At 45.0% G+C, this 22,941-nt stretch overlaps 1 protein-coding gene across 1 annotated transcript in view; it reads right to left on the bottom strand.

Annotated features, from left to right (window-relative positions):
• Nucleotides 1-22,941, bottom strand: part of vps50 (VPS50 EARP/GARPII complex subunit) — a 221,522-nt gene that overhangs the window by 4,129 nt on the left and 194,452 nt on the right. Inside the window, exons 23-26 of the mRNA XM_038971647.1 lie at nt 16,734-16,888; nt 8,794-8,890; nt 7,314-7,472; nt 2,088-2,209 (exon numbers count right to left, since the gene is read on the bottom strand). Coding sequence (XP_038827575.1) covers nt 2,088-2,209; nt 7,314-7,472; nt 8,794-8,890; nt 16,734-16,888 — 533 coding nt within the window. The remainder of the gene's footprint in view (nt 1-2,087; nt 2,210-7,313; nt 7,473-8,793; nt 8,891-16,733; nt 16,889-22,941) is intronic.

Raw genomic sequence — 22,941 nt, 5'->3', positions numbered from 1 at the left:
TTTAGAACATCTAACCCTAACCCTGGATTTAGAACATCAAACCCTAACTAACCCTAATCCTGGATTTAGAACATCAAACCCTAACTAACCCTAACCCTGGATTTAGAACATCAAACCCTAACTAACCCTAACCCTGGATTTAGAACATCAAACCCTAACTAACCCTAACCCTGGCCTTCTAAACTTCCAAACGTAGGCTGTGTTTACACATGCAGCCCAATTCTAATCTTTTTCCCCCACTAATTGGTCTTTAGTTACTGTCAAAAAGATCAGAATTGGCCTTACAGTCCAGCTCAGCACAATCAACCTGGATGCAAAAAACACACTACCCAGTTCCCTACTAGCCCCCCACTATGTAACACTCTCAGAGATGTTGTGCTTGTCCCTCGTCTTTTTCCCACTTCATCACAAGATGGTCAGAGGCGTTATATTAAAGCTTTTTATTTCCCCACATCGCCCCCATTAATGTCATGTCTCTCTGGCCTAAAGAGGATGTCTCACCTGGCCGTATAAAACCCTGCCTACCAGTACTCCTACTTCACACATGCTTGCACACACGCATGGTCACGCACACACACCATAAATAATGCATTGGACAGAGAAAGAGGGTACAAGTGCTGATTTGAGGAAAAATGCATCAGTCCCTTTCAGGCCCCAAACCTTTGACTGACTAGCAAGAGAGATAGTTGTTATGGGAGCCATTTAGAATGTGTCAAGTGTTTAGAGGGGACTCAGGCCAGCCTTGTGTCAGACACGTTCCCTGTGGGGTCTCTATAACAGAACATATAACAGTCCTGGGAAGGAGTGTTGGGGAGAAGGAGGCACAAAGAGTTAGCTAGTTGCTACCATATGGAAGGGATGACAGGACTGAAGAAGAGTTGTCTCAGGAGAATGAGAGAAAGCTGGAGAAAAGCACTGGAGACTTCAGCGTTCCTAGCTTATCTAGTAGGCAATCTGCGTGTTTCTTTGCGGCACTCTAACATTTAGATTTGTGTTTATTTATGACAAGCAGATGTTCCAACAAGAGGATGTTCAAAGACAGAGAAGAAAAAGAGGAGGGGAAGTAAAGAAAAGAGGTCAGGCTTGAAGCAGCTCGTGGTCGTGCCTTACTGCGGGAGAGGACAGGGGCTCCAAGCCGGCCATATTTAATAACTCACCTGAGGTATTTGGCATATGACACGCGAACAGGGCTCATATTTACGAGTATACCCCAAGAGGAGAGAACAGGACCATCAAACAAAAAGGCAAAAGACGTCAAAATAAGAGATGAACGAGGCAGCTAAAATTTCCACACCTCTCCAATCCACCGGCAGTAAATCCACAGGTGCATTTAGCATATCCCTGAGTGATGAACTATCACTATAAACCATCATTGAATGAGCAATAGGTTTGTGTTCACACATTTTCTTTTTCCTGCCGTGCTTATCATAAGATATTTGCTGGCATTACAACTAGTCAGCAGCTTTTTGCTGCTCATAAAAACATTACAATAAAATAAAAAAGTATAATAAAATTCTTACTTTTAAAATACACTATCACATAAACTATATATGGATACAGAGGGCCATCCTGACAATTTTACTGGAATAATATGAACGATAAGGCACCACTCAGCCCCTCAATGAACGATAAGGCACCACTCAGCCCCTCAATGAACGATAAGGCACCACTCAGCCCCTCAATGAACGATAAGGCACCACTCAGCCTCTCAATGAACGGCAAGGCACCACTCAGCCCCTCAATGAACGACAAGGCACCACTCAGCCCCTCAATGAACGATAAGGCACCCATTCAGCCCCTCAATAAACGATAAGGCACCACTCAGCCTCTCAATGAACGATAAGGCACCACTCAGCCTCTCAATGAACGATAAGGCACCACTCAGCCCCTCAATGAATGCTGCAATATATCTGCTGAAAAACGTATAGAAACCATTAAAAGTATTTTGTAATTCAAAGTAAGCAGGTAGGAGTTGTTTCTCTATCTTCTGAAGCCTACTCACCTCTCCAATGATATCTGCAGAAACATTCATATTTTTAACTACAAAATCCGTCGAAGTATTTTGCATATGCAAGTAAACAATTTACCCTTCCACCAGAGTCCTGTTGGCCAGACGGATGCAGTGTTCCCACAGGACATTAGACACAGGCAGAGGGACCCGGACGTGTCTGGACACATCACCCAGCCTCTTGTTAAACTCTTCAAACTCCTGAGGAACAAAAAATCATAACATTGGTTAGTTTTTTTAGTCATGTTTTTAGTCCAGTGATACATATTTTACAAAGAAATTATTGGAGGTTTCAAGACTTCTCAAAATCCCCAAAGGGTCATGTTAGCTATAAAAATTGTTTTAGCAGAGGTACACGACATCTCATTCCAAAATCCTGAGAATTAATATTGAGTTGGTCTCCCCTTTGGTGCTATAACAGCCTCCACTCTTCTGAGAAGGCTTTCCACTAGATGTTGGAACATTGCTGCTGGGACTTGCTTCCATTCAGCCACAAGAGCATTAGTGAGGGTGGGCACTGATGTTGTGCGATTAGGCCTGGCTCGCAGTCAGCGTTCTAATTCATCCCAAAGGTGATCGATGGGGTTGACAAGGTCAGGACTCTGCAGGCCAATCAAGTTCTTCCACACCGGTCTCAACAAGCAATTTCTGTATGGACCTCACTTTGTGCACGGGGGCATTGTCATGCTGAAACAGGAAAGGGCCTTCCCCAAACTGTTGCCACAAAGTTGGAAGCACAGAATCGTCTAGAATGCTTATCACTATGCTGTAGTGATAAGATTTCGCTTCACTGGAACTAAGGGGCCAAGCCCAAACCATGAAAAAAATCCTCAGACCATTATTCCTCCTCCACCAAACTTTACAGTTGGCACTATGCTTTCAGGCAGGTAGCATTCTCCTGTCATCCACCAAACCCAGAATCGTCCGTCCGACTGCCAGATGTTGAAACGTGATTCATCACTCCAGAGAACACGTTTCCACTGCTCCAGAGTCCAATGCCGGCGAGCTTTACATCACTCCAGCCGACGCTTGGCATTGCGCCTGGTGAACTTAGGCTTATGTGTGGCTGCTCGGCCATGGAAACCCATTTCATGAAGCTCCCAACGAACAGTTCTTGTGCTGACGTTGTTTTTCCAGAGGCAGTTTTGGAACTCGGAAGTGAGTGTTGCAACCGAGGACAGACGATTCTTACGCACTACGCACTTCAGCACTCTCGTTCTGTGAGCTTGTGTGGCCTACCACTTCACAGCTGAGCCGTTGTTGCTCCTAGACGTTTCCACTTCACAATAACAGCACTTGACCAGGGCAGCTCTAGAAGGCAAAAATTTGAACTGACTTGTTGGAAAGGTAACCTTTCAGCCCTCACATTCTCCCCCTGCCCCACAGATGTCCCAGCAACTCTTGCCATACAAGATGGCTGTCGGCCACGCTCCATTCCAACATGAGCAGCGGAGACATTCAGGACTTGTTGATTCAGCTGGTCAGGCCCTTTCCTCTTTTCTTTCATTTCACCCCAAAAAGAGACAAGATGTTTTTTAGACAAAGATGGATCGCTCTGATGTTCTCCACACGCCAAAACCTACATACATCACTGTGTTCTTACATCTTGTTTGTTGTCGAGTCAAACGTACAGACCAGGAAGTCAGAAAAAGGCCAGCAATCTTTCAAAACATTTTCCTCATTCACTTCACCATGCCAGATGCCTTCTCAATTTGGGTGACTGATTCGCTGTGCATCTAAACCAAACACAGCAAAATGCAGTGCACAGGAGAGAGGTTGTGCACACTAAGGTATTGCATCTGAGTGGCATAATTCCCAAGAATAAATAAAATGACATGTCATAAACCTAAAAATATGTTTTCTCCCTCATTATGTTGACTGCTTGAAAGTAATGAATGAATGTCTTCTCAAACAAAAATGTTGTGCCATCACATTTGAATAACCTGGTTGGTAAACGAGACAATGTCAGTGCCTGTGCAACAATTGCCAATCGAATGCAAATATAAGCCAATTTTGGACGCTAATATTCAACAGAAACTCATGAACACAACATTTTACACGATACAACATCATCTCCTATACAATACAACCCTGTATCAATAACCTGTCAATCATAACCCATACTGAACGACGTCTATCTCAGAAATAGATTGGATGACCAGCAGACGTTTGAACCTGACACTTATTCTCTTGAAATAAAAATAGTAGCGCTTTCCTACCTAATATCTTGTTGAAATATATGTCACACACACCTTTTTTTTTACTCTCAGGTCTACTGCGATCCTTGATATGGCGAACACATTTAAATCAAGCCAGTGAAGCAGACACTTTTCGTCTCACTATTTGGCTTAAACAAAATGAGATTGGCTTAGAGCGGCTTAATAATGCTTCCATAGAGCCGTCTTCCAGCCAGCCGACCCACGGATCCAGAAAGGTGAGCCTGAGTGAAAACTCCCAAGAATTGGAGGCGGTGAGGTGGTTTGCTCGGAACGGTTCAGGATTTAAAGCTATGGCTGCTCAGGCAGACATGCTCATGCATATTTGAGGGATTTTCTTGGCTTCCGGCTCGCAAATATAAAAACTGTAAAACACCCATCTGTTCCTCAACACTAGATCCCATTCTCTCCGTATGCTCCGGCTCCATGCTAATCACGCCACGCAATGGCACGCGTCCCCATGCAAATTGCATGATGGGATAAGCGTAATGCATAAATACTCATTTGATACTCATTTGAGAGAAACCTTTAAGCCTGAAGATAGATACAGTAAGGGATGAAGAGGCTCACCTTTCCTTAACTTCTTATGGCTGGGGGCAGTATTGAGTAGCTTGGATGAATAAGGTGCCCAGAGTAAACTGCCTGCTACTCAGGCCCAGTTGCTAATATATGCATATTATTAGTAGATTTGGATAGAAAACACTCTGAAGTTTCTAAAACTGTTCGAATGATGTCTGTGAGTATAACAGAACTCATATGGCAGGCAAAAACCTGAGACAAAATCCAACCAGGAAGTGGGAAATCTGAGGTTTGTAGTTTTTCAACTCATCGCCTATCGAATATACAGTGGGATATTGGTCATATTGCACTTCCTAAGGCTTCCACTAGATGTCAACAGTCTTTAGAACCTTGTTTGATGCTTCTACTGTGAAGGAGGGGGGAATGAGGGCTCTGAGTCAGGGGTCTGGCAGAGTGCCATGAGCTGACCACGCGCGTTCACGTGAGAGTTAGACCTGCGTTCCATCGCATTTCTACAGACAAAGGAATTCTCCGGTTGGAACATTATTGAAGATTTATGTTAAAAACATCCTAAAGATTGATTCTATACTTCGTTTGACATGTTTCTACGAACTGTAATATGACTTTTCGTCTGAACCTTTGCATGGACTTGCCCGCGTGTCGTGAGTATTGTGTACTGAACGCGCAAACAAAAAGGAGGTATTTGGACATAAAGGATGGACTTTATGGAACAAATCAAACATTTATTGTGGAACTGGGATTGCTGGGAGTGCATTCTGATGAAGATCATCAAAGGTAAGTGAATATTTATAATGCTATTCTGACATCTGTTGACTCCACAACATGGCGGGTATCTTTATAGCTTGTTTGGGCTCTGAGCGCTGTACTCAGATTATAGCATGGTGTGCTTTTTCCATAAAGTTTTTTTGAAATCTGACACAGTGGTTGCATTAAGGAGAGGTTTTTCTGAAGTTCCATGTATAATACTTTTATCAATGTTTATTATGAGTATTTCTGTAAATTGATGTGGCTCTCTGCAAAATCACCGGATGTTTTGGAGGCAAAACATTACTGAGCATAACACGCCAATGCAAACTGAGATTTTTGGATATAAATATGAACTTTCTCGAACAAAACATACATGTATTGTGTAACATGAAGTCCTATGAGTGTCATCTGATGAAGATCATCAAAGGTTAGTGATTAATCAAACACACTCCTAAAGTATTTTGGGTATTTTTCTTCCTGCAGTGTATTTAAAATGTTCACAGGGAGAAGGAGAGAGAGAGCTGTGTGGTCATTTAGTGACAAGCTGATTTCCCATGAGGTACTATATGTGTACTCTACTGTGGGACCCAGGAGAACATCCCTAAATATGAAATACTCTGGTACAGATATACAGCTGTCCAACTGGGCAACCTGCCCGTATACTGCTTGCAACAGTTGAAGTCAGAAGTTTACATACACTTAGGTTGGAGTCATTAAAACTTGTTTTTCAACCACTCAACACATTTCTTGTTAACAAACTATAGTTTTGGCAAGTCGGTTAGGATATCTACTTTGTGCTTGACACAAGTCATTTTTCATGCACATTTGTGGCCTGCTGGAGGTCATTTTGCAGGGCTCTGGCAGTGCTCCTCCTTGCACAAAGGCGGAGGTAGCGGTCCTGCTGCTGGGTTGTTGCCCTCCTACGGCCTCCTCCACGTCTCCTGATGTACTGGCCTGTCTCCTGGTAGCGCCTCCATGCTCTGGACACTACGCTGACAGACACAGCAAACCTTCTTGCCACAGCTCGCATTGATGTGCCATCCTGGATGAGCTGCACTACCTGAGCCACTTGTGTGGGTTGTAGACTCCGTCTCATGCTACCACTAGAGTGAAAGCACCGCCAGCATTCAAAAGTGACCAAAACATCAGCCAGGAAGCATAGGAACTGAGAAGTGGTCTGTGGTCACCACCTGCAGAACCACTCCTTTATTGGGGGTGTCTTGCTAATTGCCTATAATTTCCACCTGTTGTCTATTCCATTTGCACAACAGCATGTGAAATTTATTGTCAATCAGTGTTACTTCCTAAGTGGACAGTTTGATTTCACAGAAGTGTGATTGACTTGGAGTTACATTGTGTTGTTTAAGTGTTCCCTTTATTTTTGTGAGCAGTGTATATATATATATATATATAAATAAATAAATGTTACAGAAATAATGATATTTATCTGTCATGGTACAGAGACAGGCCTCTTTGTCAGGTCTCCACATAGACTGATTGGACATGACTGTGTGGCACCACCACTATGTTCCAGCATTCTATATGTAGAGTTTATAGCTCCTTAGGGCTATTACAGAAAATATATACAGAGAAAAATCAGCCATGAACCATGATCCATCACTATACTATTACAGCAATGACATGATTAACGGACATAACCTTACAAAATAATCAATTACAGGAATACAGACCCTCCCACACACATACCTACTTACCTGCAGGCTAACAATGTCCTTGACCATTTCATTCATTACACCCACACATATTCAAAACACAGTCAGAAGTCACACATGCCACATTACCTTCAACAGGACGTCCACGTACACGTTGTGCTGTGACATTATCTCCCTAATGTCCCACTTAACTCCAGCCATCAGCAGCAGCATCTGTTCGTAGTCTAAAGCCTTGGCCGCCACCACCCAGTATATGGGTTTACGTAGCTCACTGGCCGTGGAGACAGTCTATAAGAGAATGACAAGGACAATGGAATAAACAAAGACAGATATTCATTTTGAGGTTCTTTAGAAAATGTGAAACCTTCACGACTTTGTAATGGTACACACATTGAAAAAACAAGCTGACACCGAAGGGTTTGTGGTCAACAGCCATTTATACCCTCACTGATAAGGCCATGTGTGGTCAACAGCCATTTACACCCTCACTGACAAGGCCATGTGTGGTCAACAGCCATTTACACCCTCACTGACAAGGCCATGTGTGGTCAACAGCCATTTACACCCTCACTGATAAGGCCATGTGTGGTCAACAGCCATTTACACCCTCACTGATAAGGCCATGTGTGGTCAACAGCCATTTACACCCTCACTGACAAGGCCATGTGTGGTCAACAGCCATTTACACCCTCACTGACAAGGCCATGTGTGGTCAACAGCCATTTACACCCTCACTGATAAGGCCATGCGTGATCAACAGCCATTTACACCCTCACTGATAAGGCCATGTGTGGTCAACAGCCATTTACACCCTCACTGATAAGGCCATGTGTGGTCAACAGCCATTTACACCCTCACTGATAAGGCCATGCATGGTCAACAGCCATTTACACCCTCACTGATAAGGCCATGTGTGGTCAACAGCCATTTACACCCTCACTGATAAGGCCATGTGTGGTCAACAGCCATTTACACCCTCACTGATAAGGCCATGTGTGGTCAACAGCCATTTACACCCTCACTGATAAGGCCATGTGTGGTCAACAGCCATTTACACCCTCACTGATAAGGCCAAGTGTGGTCAACAGCCATTTACACCCTCACTCATAAGGCCATGTGTGGTCAACAGCCATTTACACCCTCACTGATAAGGCCATGTGTGGTCAACAGCCATTTACACCCTCACTGATAAGGCCATGTGTGGTCAACAGCCATTTACACCCTCACTGATAAAGCCATGTGTGGTCAACAGCCATTTACACCCTCACTGATAAGGCCATGTGTGCCAGAGGATATCAGGACCACAAACTAACAAGACAACTGATTTTGCAGAATGATCCTGGGTGATCAGAGAGAGAAATGGGCAAAGAAAAAGATTGCCCTCCGCATAGTAAGGAAAAGGGCAGAAGTCCATATAGGCTGTGTGTGAATGGCATCCTATTCCCTATAGAATGCACCTCGGTACATCTCACAGAGATGGAAGACGAACGCCCTCATGGGTTCGTACCAGTTCAAGCGGATGCTATTCGGTCTGTGCAACGGCCCAGTGAACTTTACAGGGAATAAGATGCCATTTCAGATACATCCATTGAGTTGTGGACTGACTGACCTGTGAGTAGAACTGCTGGAGGAACGGCTTCTTGGCTGTAGGCATCATGGTGTCTAGGTGAGACTGCAAGAACTCAAACTGCTCGGCCAGAAACACCCTGGAGAGAGACAGAGTAAAATCAGTACAGGCTTTTAGCTAGGTGGATCAGAGATGGAGGCAGGGTTAAAGGAGTATGGAAAGGGGTAGGAGGGGACAGGGAAGCAGGGGCTTTGGCTGGATGTATTGGGATATTACAGAAAGTTTTCCATTATCCACCTCTCTCCCCTGAGCTTTAGAAACTTCTCTTGATCCCTCTGCTTGTTACCGAGGTAATTTCAGACCTAACTTCAGATGGAGGTGGAATGGCGTGGGACGTAGCTAGAGAGGTAGTTTCAGACCTAACTTCAGATGGAGGTGGAATGGCGTGGGACGTAGCTAGAGAGGTCGTTTCTGTCCTAACTTCAGATGGAGGTGGAATGGCGTGGGACGTAGCTAGAGAGGTCGTTTCAGTCCTAACTTCAGATGGAGGTGGAATGGCGTGGGACGTAGCTAGAGAGGTCGTTTCAGTCCTAACTTCAGATGGAGGTGGAATGGCGTGGGACGTAGCTAGAGAGGTCGTTTCAGTCCTAACTTCAGATGGAGGTGGAATGGCGTGGGACGTAGCTAGAGAGGTCGTTTCAGTCCTAACTTCAGATGGAGGTGGAATGGCGTGGGACGTAGCATGAGAGGTCGTTTCAGTCCTAACTTCAGATGGAGGTGGAATGGCGTGGGACGTAGCTAGAGAGGTCGTTTCAGTCCTAACTTCAGATGGAGGTGGAATGGCGTGGGACGTAGCATGAGAGGTCGTTTCAGTCCTAACTTCAGATGGAGGTGGAATGGCGTGGGACGTAGCTAGAGAGGTCGTTTCAGTCCTAACTTCAGATGGAGGTGGAATGGCGTGGGACGTAGCTAGAGAGGTCGTTTCAGTCCTAACTTCAGATGGAGGTGGAATGGCGTGGGACGTAGCTAGAGAGGTAGTTTCAGACCTAACTTCAGATGGAGGTGGAATGGCGTGGGACGTAGCTAGAGTGGTAGTTTCAGACCTAACTTCAGATGGAGGTGGAATGGCGTGGGACGTAGCTAGAGAAGTAGTTTCAGACCTAACTTCAGAAGGAGGTGGAATGGCGTGGGACGTAGCTAGAGAGGTAGTTTCAGACCTAAATTCAGAAGGAGGTGGAATGGCGTGGGACGTAGCTAGAGTGGTAGTTTCAGACCTAACTTCAGATGGAGGTGGAATGGCGTGGGACGTAGCTAGAGAGGGACGTAGCTAGAGAGGTAGTTTCAGACCTAACTTCAGATGGAGGTGGAATGGCGTGGGACGTAGCTAGAGAGATCGTTTCAGTCCTAACTTCAGAAGGGGGGGGGGGGGGAATGGCGTGGGACGTAGCTAGAGAGGTAGTTTCAGACCTAACTTCAGAAGGAGGTGGAATGGCGTGGGACGTAGCTAGAGTGGTAGTTTCAGACCTAACTTCAGATGGAGGTGGAATGGCGTGGGACGTAGCATGAGAGGTAGTTTCAGACCTAACTTCAGATGGAGGTGGAATGGCGTGGGACGTAGCATGAGAGGTAGTTTCAGACCTAACTTCAGATGGAGGTGGAATGGCGTGGGACGTAGCTAGAGAGATCGTTTCAGTCCTAACTTCAGAAGGGGGGGGGGAATGGCGTGGGACGTAGCTAGAGAGGTAGTTTCAGACCTAACTTCAGAAGGAGGTGGAATGGCGTGGGACGTAGCTAGAGAGATCGTTTCAGTCCTAACTTCAGATGGAGGTGGAATGGCGTGGGACGTAGCATGAGAGGTAGTTTCAGACCTAACTTCAGAAGGAGGTGGAATGGCGTGGGACGTAGCTAGAGTGGTAGTTTCAGACCTAACTTCAGATGGAGGTGGAATGGCGTGGGACGTAGTTTCAGACCTAACTTCAGATGGAGGTGGAATGGCGTGGGACGTAGCTAGAGAGGTCGTTTCAGACCTAACTTCAGATGGAGGTGGAATGGCGTGGGACGTAGCATGAGAGGTAGTTTCAGACCTAACTTCAGATGGAGGTGGAATGGCGTGGGACGTAGCTAGAGAGGTAGTTTCAGAACTAACTTCAGATGGAGGTAGAATGGCGTGGGACGTAGCTAGAGAGGTCGTTTGTCCTAACTTCAGATGGAGGTGGAATGGCGTGGGACGTAGCTAGAGAGGTCGTTTCAGTCCTAACTTCAGATGGAGGTGGAATGGCGTGGGACGTAGCTAGAGAGGTCGTTTCAGTCCTAACTTCAGATGGAGGTGGAATGGCGTGGGACGTAGCTAGAGAGGTCGTTTCAGTCCTAACTTCAGATGGAGGTGGAATGGCGTGGGACGTAGCATGAGAGGTCGTTTCAGTCCTAACTTCAGATGGAGGTGGAATGTCGTGGGACGTAGCTAGAGAGGTCGTTTCAGTCCTAACTTCAGATGGAGGTGGAATGGCGTGGGACGTAGCTAGAGTGGTAGTTTCAGACCTAACTTCAGATGGAGGTGGAATGGCGTGGGACGTAGCTAGAGAAGTAGTTTCAGACCTAACTTCAGAAGGAGGTGGAATGGCGTGGGACGTAGCTAGAGAGGTAGTTTCAGACCTAACTTCAGAAGGAGGTGGAATGGCGTGGGACGTAGCTAGAGTGGTAGTTTCAGACCTAACTTCAGATGGAGGTGGAATGGAGTGGGACGTAGCTAGAGAGGGACGTAGCTAGAGAGGTAGTTTCAGACCTAACTTCAGATGGAGGTGGAATGGCGTGGGACGTAGCATGAGAGGTAGTTTCAGACCTAACTTCAGATGGAGGTGGAATGGCGTGGGACGTAGCTAGAGAGATCGTTTCTGTCCTAACTTCAGAAGGGGGGGGGAATGGCGTGGGACGTAGCTAGAGAGGTAGTTTCAGACCTAACTTCAGAAGGAGGTGGAATGGCGTGGGACGTAGCTAGAGTGGTAGTTTCAGACCTAACTTCAGATGGAGGTGGAATGGCGTGGGACGTAGCTAGAGAGATCGTTTCAGTCCTAACTTCAGAAGGGGGGGGGGGAATGGCGTGGGACGTAGCTAGAGAGGTAGTTTCAGACCTAACTTCAGAAGGAGGTGGAATGGCGTGGGACGTAGCTAGAGAGATCGTTTCAGTCCTAACTTCAGATGGAGGTGGAATGGCGTGGGACGTAGCATGAGAGGTAGTTTCAGACCTAACTTCAGAAGGAGGTGGAATGGCGTGGGACGTAGCTAGAGAGGTAGTTTCAGACCTAACTTCAGATGGAGGTGGAATGGCGTGGGACGTAGCTAGAGAGGTAGTTTCAGACCTAACTTCAGATGGAGGTGGAATGGCGTGGGACGTAGCTAGAGAGGTCGTTTCAGACCTAACTTCAGATCGAGGTGGAATGGCGTGGGACGTAGCTAGAGAGGTCGTTTCAGACCTAACTTCAGATGGAGGGGGAATGGCGTGGGACGTAGCATGAGAGGTAGTTTCAGACCTAACTTCAGATGGAGGTGGAATGGCGTGGGACGTAGCTAGAGAGGTAGTTTTGGCCAGGTCATACTGCACCTTCTTTGTTGGTAGAAATGAACACCATATCAGGTGTTCATATCACATTCACTGGCTTTTCATCAACACTGCTATATAATAGCAAACATTGAGCAGAACAGTTTGAGGGAGGAAAACTAGAATCAATAGAAACAAAAGCTTATCCAGTCTAAAACCCGGGGCACGTTTTTCTAAATGTGTCAGCGTGATCGATGCCATTATTTTCAGTTTGTTTACATTTTGCTTCCATAAACACAATTGAAGAAAATAAGTTCAGCTAACTGGGTTGGAGTTCAGGAGAGCCAGCCAGCCAGTCAGTCAGTCAGTCAGTCAGTCAGTCAGTCAGTCAGTCAGTCAGGGAACTAGAGTAGCATAGAACCCTGGAGTGTCATACAATAACCACAGATTCATGAAGGGCAACAGAAAATGCTGAACAGGAGATTTGTTTTTAATGACTGACCACGTAGCAAGGCCATGGCAATATAAATAGTTTAGCCATTGAATAGCATTTGCACTTGAAGCGTTTGTTTTTTTTGGTGATGCAACACGAACCATTCAAATGTCATTACTGAGGATAGAGACCAGAAAGATATTAAACGTGTATGTCCATAATGTGTCGTTTCCAAGATGCGCAATACATAAAGACATTGTGAGGACACATTCTTTAGTAACAAGTCCTTGTTGCAGTAGCAGCTAGCTGACCAATGACAAACAAAAACACATTTAAACTTAAATTGCAAATGTTGTGTCAAGTAGATGAGTGGGAAGCAAATAGAACGTCACCAAAGAACAGACAGAGTGCATTACACTCAACCATCCAACATTAACAAGCACAAGTAGTGTCCAAGACGCCAGAAGACACACACACAGCTGGCACCTGCCACCGTTTAATACACCAACAGCCCCACAAACGAGCCTTGGCAAATACATTTGTTTTTCTGGACTCTGAAAATCTTCATTATGCACCAGCCGCCACCGTGAACACAAAGCTTATGTTTACCGTGGGGAGAGATATGCCGCTAAGCCGCGGGGGCCAAACGAAAGAAGCCCTGCCATTTATTGGGTTATGCTTATATAAATAGACAATGGTTAAAGGCATTTTCCCCGGTCCTCATCTCTCGCACCTATAATCTTGATCTTTGCTCAGGGCCCCGGGGCTGCCCTCATTGATTATTCCATTAAAGCAAATGCTAAATGAGGTGTTACAGGTAGAGAAGCCCTTTAGAGGCTCCAACAGCCAGTAATGGCTATATTAAAAATGGTGTATTGTATGCTGAGCATGTCTGGGTGCTGCGACAGAGGGGTTAGGTGGTGCCTAGCCCCTTCCACTGCTCCAATAACCCTGCTCTGAGGGGAACAAAAATTCAGTGCAATTATGCACAGGGCTAGATGGCTGTACATCTTATCCCCTAAGAACTACGGGTGTAGCGGTACACGTATTGGTACTGAACGGTTCGGTACAGGGATCTTGGTTCTGTCCACACGGTGAACCCGAATGAATAGATAAAATATATACAGTACCAGTCAACATCTTGGACACAACTACTCATTCAAGGGTTTCTCTTTATTTCTACTATCTTCTACATTGTAGAATAATAGTGAAGACATCAAAACTATGAAATAACACATATGGAATCATGTAGTAACCAAAAAAGTATTAAACAAATCAAAATATATTTTGTATTTGAGATTCTTCAAAGTAGCCACCCTTTGCCTTGATGACAGCTTTGCACACTCTTGGCATTCTCTCAACCAGCTTCATGAGGTAGTCACCTGGAATGCATTTCAAGAGCGACAGGTATATTTATAGCCGCGGATATGCGCCCATTCTTGTCAGTTGAGTAGAATAGGGGGGTTTAGCACCTTGCAAAAGAGCTCGAGGCACGTTACGAACTTTGCTCTCTTGCACCTATTTCAGCAAACAGGTAGTACCCCTCTATATAAGCAAGCTAAAGCCAAATTTGTCGAAAGAGTAGCATCCCTCTTTCGTCCTCAGAACAGCCTCAATTCGTCGGGGCATGGACTCTACAAAGTGTGGAAAGCGTTCCACAGGGATGCCGGCCCATGTTGACACCAATGCTTCCCACAGTTGTGTCAAGTTGGCTGGATGTCCTTTGGGTGGAGGACCATTTTTGATACAATCGGTAAACTGTTGAGCGTGAAAAAAACAGCAGTGTTGCAGTTCTTGACACAAACCGGTGTGCCTGGCACCTACTACCATACATCCTCTGAACGGCACACATACACGATCCAAGTCTCTATTGTCTCAAGGCTTAAAAATCCTTCTTCAACCTGTCTCCTCCCTTTCATCTACACTGATTTGAGTTGATTTAACAGGTGACCGTGACTTTAATAAGAGATCATAGCTTTCACCTGGATTCACCTGGTCAGTCTATGTCATGGAAAGAGCAGGTGTTCATAATGCTTTGTATACTCAGTGTATATAGAATCAGAAATACCAACACTTTGTATTTTCTACTACAGTAGCTAACTGTTGGCATTTCATTTTCCCCCTTTACTGAAGCTGAACTGAACCGTGACTCCAAAACCACAAAATACACCAAGCTGTGGGTTTGGTGAACCGTTACACCCTTACCAAGGACCCTTTCTTACTTCCATTAAATCGGCAATCAGCAGATGCTACATCCATTTTTGGATGAAAAAATTTATGGTATGTGCCCATTGATTTTTAGAAGAATATAACTTATAAATGCCTCATGATCTCAGCTGTTGTTCCCCATCAGAACCCAAAATATCAGCTTGTTTTACTCCAATGTAAACAAAGTAAACGTAAAAAAACAATGTAAAGCCTCAAAACATGTTTAAAACTATAATTTTGATATCATGGATGGTCAGTCCTTGAATCCAATTTCTCCAGTCCCATCCGTCAGCTTTCTACCGAAATAGTGGCAGGGAGAATGCTTTTTCATTGTTTCAATTGTTGATTGGCCCTTTAATTAAGCAGTGTCCCATTCTGTTAACTGCTCTCAAAGGTTTAAAAAGATAATGTTTCATCAAAACTTTTTCTGTCTTTTTTTTCAGTCTAGTTTTCTATTTGGGCCATCTGGCAGCGGGTGTGGTGGCTGGTGCCTCGGAATCGGGGTCCCTGGCTGGCATATGGGCATTCATAAGCAGTTTCACATAAACCACTCCAAGTCAGGGATCGGCTATTGTTAGACTGTTAACCTCTTGACGCTAGGGGTCAGATTTTTTACATTTTTTAAAATAACGTTCCCAAGGTAAACAAACTATTTCTCAGGTCCAGATCGTAGAATATGCATATAATTTACAGATTAGGATAGAAAACACTCCAAAGTTTCCAAAACTGTCAAAATATTGTCTGTGAGTATAACAAAACTGAGACCAGGAAACAGACACCAGGAAAGAGACACCAGGAAAGAGAGAGGATAACGAGAGAAAAGGGAGAGACAAAGTGGGAGACTGGTACTGAACTGTAAACAACAGCAGAATGCAAACTGGGGAAAGAAATATCCACTAACTCAATTTAGGAATAAAAAGTGATCTAACAGCCCGTTTCCCTGCAGCGCCAGCATCCTGAAGATTAGAGAAAAGGAAGAGAGTTTCGTTCCAAATGGCGCCATATTCACTATATAGTGCACTACTTTTGACCAGAGCCCTTGGGGAACAGGGTGCCATTCGGAACGCAGCCAGAGACACGTTGAGCTTCCCGAGACTCCTGCGTCATACCACTTAATTCAATGAATACCCCTCGGGGGATGCAGTCGTGAGACAGCCTCTATTGACTCATCAGGAAAACTGCTCGTCTTACCACAGCAGTCGTCTTTAGATCTCATGGCTGCAGAGAGAAGGAGAGGCAAAGGGAGGGCAGGGACACACAGTTCTGTGGCAGACAGCACACTACCTACTGTTTCACCAACAGAGTTGCACTGAATCACGTACTTTAATTAACTAACAAACATGTTTAACGTTACCAACTTTAAATGTATTAGTAATCACATCCAATAAAAGTGTCTCCAAAGAGCAAAGCGGTCACCCTGACCCTAAAGTATCTCTGGCCACCACCCTCTAGGGACTTCTAAAGGACCATACAGAGGTATAAACAGGGATGTATTCATTATGCCGATTCTGTTGCAAAACGTTTCCCAACAGAAACCATTTACTCTAAAAGGAAAACATTTCGAAACGAAAACTGGAATTTCTATTGGATAAATTCAGGGAGGTCCCTCTCAGTTTCGTTCTGTTCGCTCCCGTTTGGTTCTTGCACGATAAACGGTTTCCATTGCAAGACATGATGAATACTCTCAGGAGTATAGTGACTCAGTGTCAGCCACCCGTTACAGGTACACAGAGGTATCAAGTATAAAGAGGGGCCTTCTAAAGGACCATAGAGAGGTATGAATGAGTTACTGGAGGGTTCTCTTACAGTGACTCTGTGGCGACCACCCTCTGGGCCAGGCCGTAGAGGGTCTCGCTGGCTGTCAGGACCACAAGCTGGCTGAGGTGGGGGCTGGGCACCTTCTCCTTCCTGTCCTCCCCCGGACCACCGTGCACGCTGGAGCTGCCTTCCCCCAGAGACTCCTATAACAGGGGGACAGAGACAAAGAGAGAGCGAGAGAGTCAGACCGACAGAGACAGGGACCAGTTAGCTGTGGAAGGACAGCGATAAAGAGAAGGATAGATGATCTAGCTGACAGACCAGGGAGACACAGTAGCTAGGTTTCCATCCAACTTTGCGAAAGATTTTCATGCAAATATTCTAAAATAAGAATAAAAACCATATGCACATTTCCCCACCGGAGATGTGTTTCCATCAAATAAACTTGTCGCACATAAAAGGCTGTGTGATGACATAATGCACATAAAAGGCTGTGTGATGACATAATGCACATAAAAGGCTGTGTGATGACATAATGCACATAAAAATTACTTTTGCGGTTAAATTCCCATGTACCGAATAAAAATGAGTTTCCATTGCATTTTCAACTCTACTGACGGTTTTGTCACAAAAAATGTTGTGTTATATAGAGAATGTGCCCACTCTGGTCTTGGTATATGTGCTCTAGCCAACCGCTCGCAGATACAGTGTGGGTAGGCTACCTACATTATGAGATTATTATGGACAAAAGAGCTAAATTCATTTTATTTGTCAAACAGCAGCCAAGCTTCAATCATCATGTCACCAGAATAAGACCCTCGATGTTACTGGAAAGGAGCATCAATCACCTTGCACTTTCACCTCCCTGTGAAGTTCATCATAACTTACTTAATCTGCAGCCTAATAAACATGCATGCTTACCCGAGTCTAGCGTATTTTGTATGTACATTGCATTCAGAAAGTACTCCTCGATTTTTACGTTAGTCTTATTCTAAAATGGATTAAATAATATCAATCTACACACACTACCCCATAATGACAGAGCGAAAACAGGGTTTTTAGACATTTTTTCAAATGTATTAAAAATAAACAGAAATACCTTAATTACATTTTAAGTATTCAGACCCTTTTATATGAGACTCGAAATTGAGCTCAGGTGCATCCTGTGTCCATTGATCATCCTTGAGATGTTTCTACAACTTGGAGTCCACCTGTGGTAAATTCAATTGATTGGACATGATTAGGAAAAGCACACACACACACACCTGTCTATATAAGGTCCCACAGTTGACAGTGCATGTCAGAGCAAAAACCAAGCCATGAGGTTGATGGAATCGTCCGTAGAGCTCCGAGACAGGATTGTGTCGAGACACAGATCTAGGGAAGGGTACCAAAATATTTCTGCAGCATTGAAGGTCCCCAAGAACACAGTGGCCTCCATCATTCTTAAATGGAAGAAGTTTGGAACCACCGAGACTCTTCCTAGAACTGGCCACCTGAACAAACTGAGCAATTGGGGAAAAGGGCCTTGGTCAGAGAGGTGACCAAGAACCCGATGGTCACTGACAGAGCTCCAGAGTTCCTCTGTGGAGATGGGAGAATCTTCCAGAAAGACAACCATCTCTGCAGCACTTCACCAATCAGGCCTTTGTGGTACAGACGGAAGCCACTCCTCAGTAAAAGGCACATGACAGCCACCTAAAGACTCTCAGACCATGAGAAACAAGATTCTCTAGACTGATGAAACCAATATTTAACTCTTTGGCATTAATGCCAAGCATCACATCTGGAGGAAACCTGGCACCATCACTACAGTGAAGCATGGTGGAGGCAGCATCATGCTGTGGCGATGTTTTTCAGCAGCAGGGACTGGGAGACTAGTCAGGATCGAGAGAAAGATGAACGGAGCAAAGTACAGAGAGATTCTTGATGAAAACCTGCTCCAGAACGCTTAGGACCTCAGACTCGGGCGAAGGTTTACCTTCTAACAGGACAACGACCCTAAGCACACAGCCAAGCCAACGCAGGAGTGGGTTCGGGTGCTTTAACAAAGTACTAAGTAAAGGGTCTGAATACTAATGTAAATGTGAAATCAGTTTTTTTTCTTTAGCTTAGTATATAGGTTAGATCCTCTGACAGCTCAGTATATGGAATAGGTCCTCTGAGCAAACATAAAAAAAACAGTTTTTGCTTTGTCATTATGGCGTATTGTGTGTTGATTGATGAGGGAAAGAAAAAATGTAATCAACTTTAGAATAAGGCTGTAACGTAACAAAATGTGGAAAAAGTCTGAATACTTTCTGAATGCACTGTACTTGCATTAAAAGGTTGGATGGAAACCTGGGTAGAGAGAGGAATTATTTAGATACACTGTGGATTACATGCTAATAGCACACCGCTGACATTAGCCAAGTGTCCAACTTAAAGCTAGAGTAGCGAGCTATGACTGAAGGCTCTAACAGCCAGGTAGGAGAGGCTGTACCACACAGAGCTCAAACACTGAGCTACAGCAGTGAAATACAACTATTTATATCTGGATTCCAAATGGCACCCTATTATCCTATTTAGTGCACTACTTTTGCCCAGGGCTCTGAGTCTCTGACCGACGCCAAGGATATACTGTTTCTCCGAGACCAGGCCCAAATCCCTGTCATTCGCGTGAAGACGGAGGTACAGCGGGCGGAGATCGGGTGCCTTCGTCGGCGAGTGGGTAACCCACCTCCACCATCCGTTCTATTGGCCAACGTGCAATCACTGGAGAATAAAATGGATGAGCTCCGTTCGAGACTATCCTACCAACGGGACATTAAAAACTGCAATATCTTATGTTTCACCGAGTCTTGGCTGGACGACGACACGGATAATATACAGTTTGCTGGGTTTTCCGTGCATCGGCAGGACAGAACAGCTACGTCCGGCAAGACGAGGGGTGGTGTAGTGTGTGTCTATTTGTCAACAACAGCTTGTGCGCAATGTCTAATATTAACGAAGTCTCGAGGTATTGCTCATGATACCTCATGATAAGCTGTAGACTACACTATCTACCAAGAGAGTTTATCTGTATTTTTCGTGGCAGTCTATTTACCACAAACCGATGCTGGCACTAAGACTGCACTCAATGAGCTGAGTAAGGCCATAAGCAAACAAGAAAATGCACATCATGAAGCGGTGCTCCTAGTGGCCGGGGACTTTAATGCAGGCAAACTTAAATCAGTTTTACCACCAGCATGTCATGTGCAACCAGAGAAAAATAAATAAATAAACTCTAGACCACCTTTACTCCACACAGAGAGACGGATACAAAGCTCTCCCTCCATTTGGAAAATCTGACCATAACTCTATCCTCCCGATTCCCGCTTACAAGCAAAAACTAAAGCAGGAAGTACTAGTGACTCGCTCAATACGGAAGTAACGAGGAAAGTACGCTACAGTTTTGTTAGCACAGACTAGAATATGTTCCGGGATTCATCCAATAGCATTGAGGAGTACACCACCTCAGTCACAGGCTTCATAAATAAGTGCATCGACGGCATCGTCCCCACAGTGACCGAACGTACATATCCCAACCAGAAACCATGGATTACAGGCACCATCCTCCCGAGCTAAAGGCTAGAGCTGCCACTTTCAAGGAGCAGGACACTAATCCGGACGCTTATAAGAAATCAAGCTTTCCCCTCAGTAGAACCATAAAACAGGCAAAGCGTCAATACAGGGCAAAAATGTAATCCTATTACACCGACTCTGACATTCGTCGGATGTGGCAGGGCTTGCAAACTATTACGGACTACAAAGTGAAACCCAGCCGCGAGCTGCCCTGTGACGTGAGCCTACCAGATGGGCTAAATGCCGTTTATGCTCGCTTCGAGGCAAGCAACACTGAGGCATGCACGAGAGCACCAGCTGTTCTATACAACTGTGTGATCACGCTCTCCGTAGTCGATGGGAGGAAGACCTTTAAACAGGTCAACATTCACAAGGCTGCGGGGCCAGACGGATTACTAGGACGTGTACTCAGAGCACGCGTGGACCAACTGGCTAGTTTCTTCAATTACATTTTCAACTTCTCCCTGATCAAGTCTGTTATACCTACATGTTTCAAGCAGACCCCCATAGTCCCTGTGCCCAAGAAAGCGAAGGTAACCTGCCTAAATGACTACCGCCCCGTAACACTCACGTTGGTAGCCATGAAGTGCTGGTCATGGCTCACATCAACACCATCATCCCGGAAACCCTAGACCCACTCCAATTCGCATATCACCCCAACAGATCCACAGATGATGCAATCTCAAATCGCACTCCACACTGCCCTTTCCCACCTGGACAAAAGGAACACCTATGTGAAAATGCTGTTCATTGACTACAGCTCAGCGTTCAACACCATAGTGCCCACAAAGCTCATCACTAAGCTAAGGACCCTCGGACTAAACACCTCCCTCTGCAACTGGATCCTGGAATTCCTGACGTGCAGCCCTGAAAGGCATTTTATAATATCTGTACATTGCAATTCTACCAGTAATTACAAAAGTACAATGATTCATGTTATGCTTTAGTTTGAGATTAAGAATGGTGGTAGACACTTGTAAGTGCATGAAGAGGTCAACTGTACAAAAGTCAGATGTCTGTGTGTTGAAACTATACTTTCAGTTCCTGTTGATACGATGTTCCAGTCTTACTTCTGCTAGCACATGATCGCAATAGGAGGAAGAAGGATTGGGAAACTAACTGAAAATAACAATAAGCTGAACTCCGCCTAGCAGAGACATCTTTGTATTAGCAACTATTAATTATGAGTTTATATGGTATTAAAGTTAAGAAACATCACCCTGGGCGGGGTGATCCTCAGTAGGGGATAAAAAGGGAAAACGCCATCTTTTCTACTGAGTGTGTTACTTGCAAATTACTGTAAGTGTATACTCCGGGTTGCAATCCGGCTTGCGATCCTTATTAAACAAACTAACCTCTGATCAAAGAAGTTTCCTGTGGTCTCTTGTATAAACATAGGGCAGATTTCCCTTACAGCCCCAGGGTGGTAAGAGTAGGTAACAACACATCCGTCATGCTGATCCTCAACACGGTCTCCGACTGTACTCCCTGTTCATCCACGAATGCGTGGCCAAGCATGACTCCAACTCCAAGTTTGCTAATGACACAACAGTGGTAGGCCTGATCACCGACAACGATGAGACAGCCTATAGGGATGTCAGAGACCTGGCAGTGTGGTGCCACGACAACAACATCTCCCTCAACGTGAGCAAGACAAAGGAGATGATGGTGGACTACAGGAAAAGGAGGGCCGAACAGGCCCCCATTAACATTGACGGGTCTGTAGTGGAGCGGGTCGAGAACTTCAATTTCCTTGGTGTCCACATCAACACACTGTCATGGTCCAAACACACAAAGTCGTGAGGAGGGCACAACATTGCCTTTCTCCTCTGAAGACTGAAAAGATTTGGTATGGGTCCCCAGATCCTCAAAAAGTTCTACAGCTGCACCATCGAAAGCATCCTGACCGGTTGCATCACCGCCTGGTATGGCAACTTCTCTGCCTCCGACCGTAAGGCGCTACAGAGGGTAGTGAGTACAACCCAGTACATCACTGGGGCCAAGCTTCCTGCCATCCAGGACCTATATACTAGGCAGTATCAGAGGAAGGCCCAAATAATTGTCAAAGACTCCAGTCACCCAAGTCATAGACTGCTCTCTGTACTATCGCATGGCAAGTGATACCAGAGCGCCAAGTCTAGGTCCAAAAGGCTCCTTAACAGCTTCTACCCCCAAGCTATAAAACTGCTGAACAATTAATCAAATGGCCACCCGGACTATTTACATTGCCACACTTCTGCTACTCACTGTTTATTATCTATGCATAGTCACTTTACCCCTACATACATGTACAAATAACCTTGACTAACCTGTACCCCTACACATTGACTCGGTACCGGTACCCCCTGTATATAGCATGTTATTGTTATTATATTGTGTTACTTAGATTTTTTGCTTTAGTTTATTGAGTAAATATTTTCTTAATTCCATTTCTTGAACTGCATTGTTGGTTAAGGGCTTGTAAGTAAGCATTTCACGGCGCATGTGACAAATAAAATGTGATTATATACTAGAGTTCTTTCTGACCTCATGGTCATATTGCATTAATAAACAGATAAAGGTCAAGAAGTCAAGAAACATCTCATCTTTCTCCTTTTGTTCCACTGGGACAGAAGCTCCCACTCAATCTCTGATGTGATATTATGTAGTCTTA

The sequence above is a fragment of the Salvelinus namaycush genome, chromosome 32, assembly GCF_016432855.1.
Source record: "Salvelinus namaycush isolate Seneca chromosome 32, SaNama_1.0, whole genome shotgun sequence".
In the NCBI taxonomy this organism is placed as follows: domain Eukaryota; kingdom Metazoa; phylum Chordata; class Actinopteri; order Salmoniformes; family Salmonidae; genus Salvelinus; species Salvelinus namaycush.
The sequence above is the reverse complement of the archived record's forward strand: the minus strand, read 5'-3'. Positions and strand labels throughout refer to the sequence as shown.